At 41.5% G+C, this 14,132-nt stretch overlaps 1 protein-coding gene across 1 annotated transcript in view; it reads right to left on the minus strand.

Moving 5' to 3' along the window:
• The window catches only part of pcf11 (PCF11 cleavage and polyadenylation factor subunit), a 41,670-nt gene extending 28,254 nt beyond the window's left edge, over positions 1 to 13,416 (minus strand). Inside the window, 7 exon segments of the mRNA XM_045716813.1 lie at positions 6,977 to 7,154; positions 8,229 to 8,839; positions 8,841 to 9,215; positions 9,488 to 9,703; positions 9,963 to 10,145; positions 10,624 to 10,749; positions 13,048 to 13,416. Coding sequence (XP_045572769.1) covers positions 6,977 to 7,154; positions 8,229 to 8,839; positions 8,841 to 9,215; positions 9,488 to 9,703; positions 9,963 to 10,145; positions 10,624 to 10,749; positions 13,048 to 13,287 — 1,929 coding nt within the window. The 5' untranslated portion in view covers positions 13,288 to 13,416.
• Between the last annotated feature and the right edge of the window lie 716 nt (positions 13,417 to 14,132).

Here is a 14,132-nt window from a genome sequence, read left to right on the forward strand (position 1 = left end):
GAAACGTCATGAGGAAGTGTCATTAGACAGCACGCATGGCAAAATGCCTAGCTGATTTGAATTGCAGCTGTCAATGAAAAGCATCTAAAATGTGTGAAGATAATGTGTCTTAAAAATAATTTCAAACGTTGAAAAGGGAAGGGGGTTGTGGAAAAGATAGCCTATAGGCGTCTTTCCAGAATGCATCCACTCAGCTGTCTCCCGACAATTCTTGTGGGTTCATTGTTTCACGTGAATTGTTTGCTCTTTGAGCGTTAAAAAAAATAAATAAAAAAAAACATTTGTCACCAGTAGTAAATGTACCGGAACTGTTAACCCCCGTCATACATACATTTTTTTCACTTAATAAATTAGGCCTACAGTCATTTACCGTTCTCAGTCTCAGAGTGGAAACATAGGTTGTGAACTCCGCAAACATCTACACTTGAGAAACAAGTTTTGATTTATTTCATAATAAATTTACGAGTTGTACATTTTTTCATTGTCTTCTTTGGAGTGCTCCATGTGAGCAATGAGCATGGGTTAGGTTTCTCTGTCTTGTTAATGTTGAGGGAGCACGCTCGCCTGAGCAAGCAAAGAAGTAGCCTAGCTGGCCTGCTGCGCGCAATTCTAGGTTAGTGCCCATATGGGATGTTTGATTTCTGATCGTCATGTTCACCACTAATAAGCTTCTCAGCCATTTTTTCTTCACTTCACAGTAAGTCAACAAAATCTTTAAAAAAAAAAAATGTTTACAGCCATTGCGAATGATGGCCTAATAGTTCCTCACAGTAGGTCTATTTGAAAAATCTTTCCAAAAATCTCCTCCTCGATAAGCACCAAGTCCCTGTGTGAAAGAGTAAAATATAATCTAATGATCACATACATCCAATGGAAATGTCATAAAATACATCTTTCCCTTGCGCAAAAACAGATGTCTGTCCAGTGCTCAATGGCATGGGAAACTCTGGGACCAGAATAAGGCTAGTTAATAAATGTTGCAAGCGACAGCTACAGGACAGATCCAGTTGACACAATGTTGCACTTCACTAGCGATAACTCAAGTCAAGACAGATAGAAAGGGAATCAAACAGACTGAGTAGAGAGATAAATGTTATTGAAAGAAGTGGAATTTTCCTCAGTATATTTTCTGTATTATTTATTTGACGGCTTTATGTAGGCTACTTTTACTTAGTTGACAATGGAAGTTATAGGCCAACGGCTGCATTAGCCATCTGAGTTCCATGTGCTCATTTAGGCCATTCAGGTGCCAATAATCATGGTATATCAGTGTGTCCATATGGCAAAGGCTGGTGCTCTTGCATTAGTAGAATTTTAACAAAGATTTATGATTAACCATTGACAATGATTTTGAGAAACAAAAATGTTATTGAAATGAAACTGTTCAATGAAAATCATAACTGACACGCAGATCGGTAGAAATGGTAAGATAATTTATTTGCTTCCCCAAACTTGAAACTCAAGCACGGCATATAAAGTCTTTCTTTTATATGCCGTATGCAGACGACACACAATTAATCTTCTCCTTTCCCCCTTCTGATAACCAGGTGGCGAATCGCATCTCTGCATGTCTGGCAGACATATCAGTGTGGATGACGGATCACCACCTCGGCAAGACGGAGCTGCTCTTCCTCCCGGGGAAGGACTGCCCGTTCCATGATCTCGCCATCACGGTTGACAACTCCATTGTGTCCTCCTCCCAGAGTGCTAAGAACCTTGGCGTGACCCTGGACAACACCCTGTCGTTCTCTACTAACATCAAGGCGGTGACCCGATCCTGTAGGTTCATGCTCTACAACATTCGCAGAGTACGACCCTGCCTCACACAGGAAGCGGCGCAGGTCCTAATCCAGGCACTTGTCATCTCCCGTCTGGATTACTGCAACTCGCTGTTGGCTGGGCTCCCTGCCTGTGCCATTAAACCCCTACAACTCATCCAGAACGCCGCAGCCCGTCGGGTGTTCAACCTTCCCAAGTTCTCTCACGTCACCCCGCTCTCTCCACTGGCTTCCAGTTGAATCTCGCATCCGCTACAAGACCATGGTGCTTGCCTACGGACCTGTGAGGGGAACGGCACCTCCGTACCTTCAGGCTCTGATCAGGCCCTACACCCAAACAAGGGCACTGCGTTCATCCACCTCTGGCCTGCTCGCCTCCCTACCTCTGAGGAAGCACAGTTCCCGCTCAGCCCAGTCAAAACTGTTCGCTGCTCTGGCACCCCAATGGTGGAACAAGCTCCCTCACGACGCCAGGACAGCGGAGTCAATCACCACCTTCCGGAGACACCTGAAACCCCACCTCTTTAACCTCTTGGGGCTAGGTGGGACGCTAGCGTGCCACCCGTGGTGCACTCCATCAACAGCAGGTGCATTTCAAGAGCGGCAAATTTGAATCCAAATAAATGTCAAAATTCAAATTTTTCAAAAATACAACTATTTTACACCATTTGAAAGATAAACATCTCCTTAATCTAACCACGTTTTACGATTTCAAAAAGGTTTTACGGCGAAAGCATAAATTTAGAGTATGTTAGGACAGTACATTTACAAGAGTTGTGTGTAATGTTTTGTCAAGTCAAAGACAGGGTCACCAAAACCATAAAACCAGCTAAAATGATGCACTAACCTTTTACAATCTCCATCAGATGACACTCCTAGGACATTATGTTAGACAATGCATGCATTTTTAGTTCTATCAAGTTCATATTTATATCCAAAAACAGCGTTTTACTATGGCATTGATGTTGAGGAAATCGTTTCCCTCCAATAACCGGCAGTCAAGTCAGCGTCACAAATTAAATAATAAAAATTAGATAACATTGGTAAAATATTATATTGTCATTTAAAGAATTATAGATTTACATCTCTTGAACGCAATCAACTTGCCAGATTTAAAAATAACCTTACTGGGAAATCACACTTTGCAATAATCTGAGCACTGCGCCCAGAAAAATACGCGTTGCGATACAGACTAGACGTCATGTTGGGGAGATCTAAAATCGAAAATACTATGTAAATAATCCATTACCTTTGATTCTCTTCATCAGATGTCACTTCCAGGTATCACAGGTCCATAACGAATGTAGTTTTGTTCAAAAAAGCTCATCATTTATGTCCAAAAATCTCCGTCTCGTTAGCACATGATGTAAGCCAGCCGGACTTCTCGTCATGAACGAGGGGAAAAATATATTTCCGTTCGTTCAAACATGTCAAAGCGTTGTATAGCATAAATCATTAGGGCCTTTTTTAACCAGAACATGAATAATATTCAAGGTGGACGAATGCATACTCTTTTATAACGTATTGGAACGAGGGTACCCAACATGAACTCGCGCGCCAGGTGTCTAATGGGACATCATCGTTCCATGGCTCTTGTTCGGTCAGATCTCCCCTCCAGAAGACTCAAAACACTTTGTAAAGGCTGGTGACATCTAGTGGAAGCAATAGGAAGTGCCAAAATATTCCTAAGCCCCTGTGTTTTTCAATGGGATAGGTTTAAAGTCAATACAACACATCAGGTATCCACTTCCTGTCAGAAAATGTCTCAGGGTTTTGCCTGCCAAATGAGTTCTGTTATACTCACAGACACCATTCAAACAGTTTTAGAAACTTTAGAGTGTTTTCTATCCATATATAATAAGTATATGCATATTCTAGTTACTGGGTAGGATTAGTAACCAGATTAAATCGGGTACATTTTTTTTATCCAGACGTGCAAATGCTGCCCCCTAGCCCCAACAGGTTAAGGAATACCTAGGATAGGATAAAGTAATCCTTCTAACCCCCCCCCCCTAAAATATTTAGATGCACTATTGTAAAGTGGTTGTTCCACAATTTGTAAGTCGCTCTGGATAAGAGCGTCTGCTAAATGACTTAAATGTAAAATGTTCTAAAATATTTGCCTGCACCTTTCTATGGTTGGATTTTCAAGCATGGTAAGACATACCTCATAATATATAGTAAAATGTATTTTCAAAATGCATACTGCCTCCTGCTCGCATTGTAAAGTGGTGGGTAACCTGCCTACCATTGTTTTTTCTCCCGGCCAATTAATCAGAACCCATTTCTTTATGGGCAAAAGCAAGCAATTACCAGCTAACGGAAACCCTGTTCTATACACCCAGTAGCTCTCTTGGAGGTAATATGCTATAAGGGGGCAAATTACAGGCACTTCAATGCGGCCGGTGAGCCATTTTAAAAATGAACATGTCTTTTTATTTCAATTGCGTTTTCTGGCCTAAAATGTACTTCTTCCATGCTATACAAAAACTCAGATAGATGGTCCTGTAGCCTTGCAGCTGCTGGTATTAGGCGTACATTCAGACAGTCACTCACAGTCACTCGGTGCTTACGCTCTCAATTCGAATCTACGTTCACTGTCCATGCAGTCCAATTTAAACTGAGCCATGTTGGTTTAAAAAGCTGACTCTTCCAAATGAAAAATTGGTGCGTCAAAAGAGAACAGTGGAATCAAAAATACCTTTTCACTTATGTGGGAAAGAAAGCAGTCTGATATGCCAAGAAAGTATAGCCGTTTTGAAGGAATACAACCTCAGTAAAAAAATAACATTGCCAGCGTGCTAATAACTACGCTAGCAATCTGTCCTCCAAGGAAAAGGCAAGCTAGGTCTCTGAACATGCAAGCCCAACAAAATATTTTTACCAAACTGTCCTCTACTCAAGAATTGGTAAATAATGCAAGTTACATAGTGGCACATAAAATTGCAACGCAAAGAAAGCCTTTCACCGAAGAGGAGTTTGTGAGACTATGGTGGAGACTGCAAACATACTTTGTCCGGATAGTGGAGAAAATGTGCTTATCACACCGATCCATCACCGGCGTGCGTAAGTGATAGGCGAGGCGCTTACCTCAGAGCTAAAAAAGAAAACGGAGGGCTTCAATCTTTTTTCTATCGCACTGGATGAGAGAACTGACAGACACCGCTGAACTTCACATTTTTGTCAGAGGAATGAATGATAACTTTGAAATAACAGAGGAACTTCTTGCAATGGAGTTGATGATTGGACAACCAAGAGGCTTCGGACATACACAACAGTGTCTGCCTGCTTGAAAAAAATGTTTCTACCGTGGAGCAAACTGACAAAAGTCACAACAGATGGCTCCCAAAACCTAAAAAGACTACAAGACAAAGTATGTGAGAACTACAGCACTATCCAGTGGTGCACTTGGACACTGGCCTTGCCCCCATTCATTTGACATAGAACACTTACAATGGCTCAGATTGTACATTATTTGGCTGGGATTATTTGAGAACTGTTCAGTAAATCGGATTTCATCTAGCTCCATTCATATCATGAAGCCAAATGTTTTAGATATATGCCTATGTTATTTTTTAGAGTGGAGGTGAAGTGAGAACTGTTCCATAATATGCTGTCAAACAGGCTATTCAATAGAACTGAGATTATTGACTTTTTGCTCTTATTTGTGTCATTCAGATTGTACTTTAGTAATGGAGATGTTTTATTTTATCTGTCATATATACCTATTAATACACGTCTCCAGTCAAACCTTTTAACACAAAATTTTGCACTTTGTGGCTTTGAGTCTGATTGTACTTTATAAGGGTAGAATGGTTCTGCAATCTTAGCAGCATATGTACACCTACAGTACACTAGTAGTTGTGTCAAGGTGAACAAAGGCTTCAAATGTTTTGTCAAGTATGTGACCGTTCACGTGGTTTGAAAAGCTCAATGTGGCCCTTGAGCCAAAAAGTTTGGCCAACTCTGTGCTATAACATACATTAGCCTACAACCAAAAAGTATAATAAAATAATTCCCTCATTCAGGTATCAAATGGCTATACTTCAAAGCAAGGTAGTTAAGCGGGAGGGTTCTACACAGACTTTTTTCCAGTGCCAAGTAAGACATGAAAGTTGGCCCTTTCATCTAATAGGTTCAGGGAATGCTGGATATTTTGATGTGCAACATGTCAAAATGGGATCCAGAACAATTAGATATTTTGGGCTCTTTAGAAATGATTTTGCTTGCATGCGTTTTGGACAAAAAAAATACTAAAATCACCAGGTTTTCAGCAAAAAATACATTTTATTTAGGAAATATATATTCCCACCAAAAAATGTAATCAAGGTATGAAATTATTATTTTACAATACAATCTATTTTGGGGCTTAGTTGTCAATTAGCAGTGTACAAATGATTCAAATTATTTTCTGTTAGTTTCGACAAAAATCGTCCAGCGCCTGAATCTAGTTCCCTGGCCGAGGCTATGGCTGTAGGGCCTATGCTACATGATTTACCAACTGAGGAAGTGGGAACTCAAAACACATTATCTAAATTGCTAACTCTAAATTGGATAGTATTGCTAGATGGCAATGAAATTGATCTAACAGTAAATGTAATCCTACAAAAAACGTTCCATTGGTAGGCCTATATAGGCTACTTGATGTAGGCCTATTCAACGCAAATGGCTCGCTCCGTATCATCAACTACACTGTACAGTGGTGTTATTTCCTTTATTGACAGTTAAGAAATAATTATTATTCACATTAAGCTGAGACTCCTCCTTTTGAAAACAGCAACAGTAGTTTGTTTTAGAAACGGTCATACTCGGAATTACATTTCAAAACGTCGCTCAACTGTCATGTCAGTATGCTGTCGCTTATCAGAATGCATCTCTCCCTTCACATTGTGTGCAAAGGGGGGAGCGGGGGTGAGAGCCAGCAGCGAAACAGGGACAGGGCAGATACTTTCATTGCAGGAAGCAGGTTAATGAACATTGCTGTCGACCAAATAATGGTTTTCGAACCTAAAAAATAAAAATCTTGAAAGTGCGCCTCAATTTGCCACAGTTGAAACAATTAAGCAGCAGCACAATATAGAAACACTAATCATCTCCATCACATTTTTTAAGACCTTTGAAAATGGAATATAAGACATTTAAGACCTCATTTAAGGACCGAAACACACCCTGATAAATATTCAATTTTGTGGGCGTACCTTTTTGAGCAGGTCTCTCTTGCTGGCAGAGTGAAGCACCTCTGGGATCTGCAGGTTTGCATCGACACTAAGGCGATGCTGTTTGGGGGTGGTAGGTCTCTTGCTGCTGGAGTATGACGGCCGTCTCTGTGGAGGACCTGCCCCCTTCCCATGAGCCTCCTCTGACGACAACTTCAGACTGATGAATTAGGAATTAGTTAATTTATTTGCCAACTTTCAAATACATGTGGGCAGTTTCCTGACCACAGAGATTCTCCATTGACCACGCTTTTTAGTCCAGGACTAGGCCCAATCTGTCTGAGAAACCACCCCTTAGTTGCCTCAGTCTTGTGAGTACGAAAATACACAGATATGCAGACACATGTAAGAGCAGTGGTTAGGAGTGAGAACACACCTTGTCCCAGATTATACAGGTACACACCCTAACTAACACCACCAGATAATGAGCTGACTATATGTGTCTGAGGTTCAGAGGCAGATACAATGCCGTGAAAAAGTATTTGCCCCCTTTATAATTCTCTATTTTTGCATATTTTTGATACAGAATGTTAGACCTTTAACCAAAACCTAGGTCTACGTGAAAATTGTTAATAAGCAACAAATTAGAAGTTTTGGAATGGCCTAGTCAAAGTCCAGACCTAATCCCAATTGAGATGTTGCAGGACTTGAAACGAGCAGTTCATACTTAAACTAACAAATGTAGCTGAGTTAAAGCAATTCTGCATGCAAGAGTGGGCCACAATTCCTCCACAGTGATGTGAGAGACTGATCAACAACTACAGGAAGCATTTGGTTGCAGTCATTGCAGCTAAAGGTGGCACACCCAGTTATTGAGTGTAAGGGGCCAATTACTTTTTCACACAGGGGAATTGGATGTTGCATAACTTTATTGATTAAATAAGTACGCAATTGTGTTATTTGTTCACCTGGGTCCCCTTTAGCTAAAATGACATTTTGGTTGAAGATCTGATAACATTCAGTATCAAAAATAAAGAGAATATCAAAATATAAAGTAGAAAAAATTAGAAAGGGGGCAAATACTTTTTCAAGGCACTAAATACCATTAGCAAGGATAAGAATACACTGACGTGACGCAACAAACTAGTACACAGCAGACTGAGAACATACCAATATCAAGACTTCGGGACATTCCTAATAACACCCTAATCCCTACATAGTGCACTACTTTTGACCAGAGCCCCATGGGCCATTTGGGAGACAGACAGTTCACAGGATATATCAGTCTACTCACTGTTTGTTCTCTTCCCAGCCACTCCTCCAGCGCTTGGCATTCTCCTTGGTCTCCTTGCCCTCTGAGGTAGTGCGGGGGGAGGAATGCGTGTCCCTGGCCTCCACCGGCCTTTCCTCAGCCGGCCTCTTGGTTCTCCTGGGCTCAGACGAGCTCTTCTTGGGGGTTACCCTCTCCTCTCTGGTGGTCCCGTGCTGGGGGAAGTCCTCGTGGTGAGAGGAGTGCTTGCCTCCTGACTGCCTTCCTCCTTTCCCAGGTTTGTGTAAAGGAGGAGAGGGGGAGATGCTCCTGGCTCTCCTCTTGGGGGACCTCCTCTCAGTCTTCCTCTTAGGTGAGTGCAGGTGCAGCGAGGGGGAACGGGAGCGTTTCCTGGCGTTGGTCCTGGCATTCCCTCTGATCTGGTTCTCCGGTTTCTCTACAGGCTCCGGTTTCTCACGCTCCGGTTTGCTGACTGAGCCGTTGGCCATCTTCCCCCTGCCTGATGCCTTCATCACTGCCTCATCCATCTCTTTGTCCTTATCAGTGCATTTCTTCTTCTCTTTCACCTCTTCTTTCGGGTCAGCCTTGTCATGGAGATGTTTCCTCAGCCTGGGGTCTTTCTTGCCCGGGGGCGTCCGCTGTCGTCTTCACGTTCTCAGCCTCATAGTGCTTGCTCTTCCCAAGCACCCCTTTAGCCATGGGAGAGAGGGACTTGGACTTGGTTTTCACTTCTAGAAGTTCTTTCTTGGGGGGCCGTGTCCTCTCGGGCCTGCCGGGTCGCTCTGGCAGCTGTTTCTCTGGTGTGTGTGCTGGTCCTCCCATAACATGGCCTTCTTTCTTATGGCTGGTTGATTCTTTGGCCTGGGGGGCCCCTGGGCCGGCCCGGTTGAGGCGGGGGTCCCTGGTGGGGGGTTTGGGGTCAGAGACAGGGGGGATGCAGGGTTTGATGACAGAGGGAGGCAGGGTGGCCTTTGGCACTATTGCTGGAGTTGACAGCACCACGTTAGCAGCCTGAAATGTAAAAGAGGGGCAGGACTGAGAACATCTTGTGTTTAGTAAACGAGACAGTGCACCAGAAGACATGAAGAAAATATAACACCCGTTTACCTACCTGTTTAAAATTGTATTATTAATAGATTTTAAATTAATAAGTTACAAAACACCAACACTTCTGAAAGTGTTTTTTTAAATGGTTTGCTCCCTGCGGACCAAACCATTTAAAAAATATATATATTTAAATTAGATTTTCAAAAGGGGGAAATGGGTACAATAGTGAGTCTCACCAGTTGTGCTTTGGTCTGCTCCAGCTCAAGCTCAATCTTCTTCTGCTGTAGCTCCAGTAGCTGTTTCTGCTTGGCCAGCAGCTGCTGCCTTATCACCTGCTCCTGGGTGATGCTCTTCTCACTGACGCTGGGGACCACTGCAGGCTGGGGAGCAGGGGCTGGGGCGCGGACTAGAGGTGCGGGGGACAGGGCCCTAGGGGAGGTCACCTCCTCAGGCTGGAGCGGGGAGAAAACATTCAGGGATGGGAAGGACTCAGGTCGACAGATAGCGGAATGTGTGTGTGTAGAAATGTCCAGTGTTGCAAAGGGTCAGGATGTCTTTTACTTTATGGATCATATTGTCACGAAGGATGTGCAATAAACAGCAAAACTTGAATAACTTTGGCGCAGTTTCTACTTTCCTCTATCCACAGATGCTTTCAGAACAGCAGAGCCTCCTTTCGGACACATACAGATATACAGACAGTTTACTCACATGTTTTAAAAACTTAGGGTTGACATGAATGCTGGCGTTCACAGTAGGGGGCAGTGCTTTGATGGGCCAGGCCGGGTCGTGAGAGTTGACTCGCACGTCCAGAGCGTAGAGTTTCTTCAGCGGGAAGATCTCATCCCAGGTGGAGCGTAATTTGAACAGACTTTTCCTAGTGTTCTCATCCACCTACAAAACAGAGGACACAGCTTGGACCACAGCTCAACTCAAAGACCTGCAGCACAGTACACAGCACTTCACAAACGAACACATTCTACCTTCAAAGGCCTATAGTTTACCAGTACATTGAATTCAGGCAAGATCAAGAAGGCACTTGGAAAATGTGTCTAATTACACTAACGAAGGTGCTTTGTATTAACCGTTATTAAACAGTGTGAAATATTACACATTCTGTATACCACACTGCATTTTAATGCAAAGACAATTAATGACTTGGATATTTTCCAATCAAGCACTTTCCAATCAAGCACTTCCCCAAATCAAAGGGGAACCACACAAACACCATTTTATTTGTGAAAATGCATTATACAAGGCACGAGATAGAAGAGACTAGACATTAAAAGCAAGCAGTACAGTGGTCAGCTAATTTTATAAAAAGGTGCTTATTAATCTTCAAGAATGCACAAAAATTTAAAGTAGTATATACCTTTTCAAAAACACATATAAATGAAGTGACTAGGTTTTTAGCAAACACTGCAAGGTATTCGCCTCCAACATTCTTCACTATGGAATCCACTAAGTACAAAACTGGAAGCTTCTCGGCAGCTGGAGCCTAGGGTAATAGAAAACTCAACAAGTTTAGAAAACAACAGGGGTTAATACCAACATTTCAGATAAAAAAGGCATCACATTCCTTATGTATTAGTTAAGCAAAAAGTTAACACGTAAGAAGTGTTTGGGCTAGGGAAAAAATTCTTGTCAGTCTTGGGTAATAATTGTAAAAAGTAAAAAAAAATGTAAAAATCAATCGATTGTCCGTGGCATGATAGATCAGAAAAGAAAATGTATTGTAGGGGAAAAAAAAGAGTTGCAAAACAATTGTCATGTGGGGGGGGGGGGGGGAACTGATACAAAAATCTGGCTATTTTCACATGAACTGTTGTGCAATGCACTGCTTACAGGAACAAGTTTTTTTTTTTTCTCCAAAAGGAAAATACCGGTCCAAAAAAATAAATACACTAAACCCAAATAGTGAGGTGTCTTCATTCTGGATCAAAACATTGAATGTCCATAAAAAGTACTTTGTTCAACTATTACTTGTGTCTTGTATTGGGAGCAGGAAAAAAAAATAAAAATATTGTCCATCCAGAAGAAATGGTTAAAGTTTTCTTTTTTTATTACCTCCAAAGAGTGTCTCTGGCAGAGAGATCACTCCATGTACCGTTCCCGTTTTATTGAATGAAGTCAGTTATGACATCCCACTGAGGGGCAGTCCATTTGAAGAAGTATTATCTCCCTTTTAGAACAAAAATAGGATGTAACATACTAAGAGGAAGTCGACAAGAATAGAGCAGGATTTTTTTGTTGTTGGGGGGGGGGGGGGGGTTCATTTAAAATGTGCAATTGCAAGATAAGTCTTGAACAATGTGCCATGAAAAGCAAATCACTAGGACTTTACTTGATAAATGGTCACGAGTAAACATGACAATTTCAGTTGTAAACCCAATTCACATGTCAATAAAACACAAAATAACTCAAACTATACAAATATACTGCATTTAAGCCAATAGACATTCCCATATAAATGGTGAACGCCTTGATTCTGATAAGTGACAATGATCATCACATTGATCAAAAACGGAGTTTAACACCAATCAGGCAATAACCAGAGATCTGATTCTGTACCAATAAATTACACTGGGAAATAAAAAAGACAAAAAGTATATTTCATATTTTTTATTATCACATTTTACCATTCATTGACATTTCAAAATTCAAATAGATAAGATCAAAGGCAGCTGATAAGTCAAATTGAAAGAGACCAGTTTACTTTCACAAGAAAACTATTGACACTATTCTATATTTCAACAGCTACATATTCGGTCTGCATCTGTGTGTACCTATTATTTGTTTTGTTATTATTACTTCAGCTAGCTAGATACTTTTGTCGAACAATAACTAACCAGCAGTAACGTTAGGCCTGTAGGCCACCTGAAGTTACAAACAAATGACCTTAACTGATTCTGGATCAGCCGATCGACCCGTGCACCGGCAGTGATTACAATAGTTGCTCAGCGAAACTCCATTCTTTGGTAAGTAGCGGACTTTTTTTTTACATTATTAAGCCTGAAAATCTGCTTCATGGCCTTAAAGGAGAATCCCCATATTCAACGTCTCCTGTAAACCCAGATTCTGGTTCAAGTCATTTATGTAGAAAGTGAAACAAGGCCTAAATGTATGCAATAACTATTTAGCATTGTTTGGTAGGCCTGTGTGTACTGGTTTAAATTTGGCAATTGATGTGGCCAAACCACGTGTGTAAACCTGTCAAACTTGTGGAATGCTTTGCACTGGCATGCTAGCGTTAGCTAACTGAAATAGCCAACATTAAGTTTCCTCCGTCATGTCGCCATATTTGATTCGGTTTCGGTACCGTTAACGTCTTTCCAAATAACGTCAACTTCTGAAATGTGAAAAATATCCCACAGCTTAACGTCTTTATATAAGATCTGACAAATAATGTTGGCTTCCTATCGTTACCCTGATCTGGCGACTGAATTTCTGAATTATTTCCTAGCAAACGACAATCGGCTTTCCGAAATGGCATGTTAACGTTAACTAGCTAGCTCAGGGGATAACATTAGCTAGCCGTAGATAATGTTACATTATCTTTCTAAATGTATCAGCATGAAATGAATTGCTATAACGTTAATATTTTGTTGAAACGAAACTGGTACTGTTGACAAGAAACGATAGCCAACGTTATGTCGCTACAACAAGAACAGCGATTCAACAGTGTTGCCGCCATGATGTTGCCATGGGCAGCTGTTTCAGGGCTACTGTTAGCTTACACATAGCTTTCTTCATCGAAGTTAATAGCTGAAATTGAAAATTCTATATTCATAAAAACCTTGGTGATTTGTGCTTCAATTATTGCGACGATATCCTTGGCGAAGTGCAGATTCTCCTCTGCCAGAATGGTCAGCATGTTGATGTGAGGTTTACTGTTGAATGTCAAATCTTCGAGGGAGGACTGATACTCTCGGCAGGCATCTTCCCTCGCCGCGTCGTCCATCTTTGCGATGTCTGATCGATCAAATACTAAACCAATCTTATCAGAAACATAACCATTTATTACGAGGCAGTCCATAAACACATTTGACTTTATATTTATTTTCCAACTCGTTACGAATTATTTTGTATTCCCTTTACATCTGTAATCGACGTTTCCACTCTTCTTTTTTTATGTCAGAAGATGGCGGCTGCAACGCGATCAACTAAACGCGTCATACAAAATAATTTTTATACAGCCTCAGTTGGTGTTCTCCTATTGGATAGTTTGAGTTGCGTGCGCGTGAACTTTTTGCGAACGACTCATTCATTCAACCTAATTGGTCAAAATGTTAACATCTCAGGTTAGCCAATCAAATTCGAATGCATTGCATAATAGACGGATTACATGCTGACCAAACCGGCTCCTCGCGTGCGCATGTTGTTTTGTCTGTCCCCCAGAAGCGTCCATGACTCGCAGGTTAAAGTACCAAAACCAACTATATGAATTTGGGGAGGGGTCGAAATATTTATGGTATTTAGCTAGCTAATTTGTTTTAGGAGATAGTGGCCGGCAGTGGGAGAAGATGGAGCGAGATGGATTTGGGCCGAGATTCTGCACATTTTCTCATTGATCAAACATTTGATCTCCATACAGTTTTCTGTTTCCAAAACTAGAATCTGTAACCTAGTGGGCTGCATTTAGTAGACTTTACCCTATGCCAAATGTTGTAAAAATTGCATTGTTTAGGAGTGCAAGGGTAAATTGAGTTATTGCACATGCGCACTTCACAGAGTAGGGGTTCCCTAACGGAAATAAGCAAGTAAATGCTAGAATGAGTCAATATGATCTCACTAGATCGTGCTTGGCTCTGCCCACCTCCGTGTTTATTCTGCCCACTATGAATAATTTGCTCCAATTGGAAATTACAGGTTCTGGTCCAT

Source organism: Salmo salar, chromosome ssa04 (assembly GCF_905237065.1).
Source record: "Salmo salar chromosome ssa04, Ssal_v3.1, whole genome shotgun sequence".
In the NCBI taxonomy this organism is placed as follows: domain Eukaryota; kingdom Metazoa; phylum Chordata; class Actinopteri; order Salmoniformes; family Salmonidae; genus Salmo; species Salmo salar.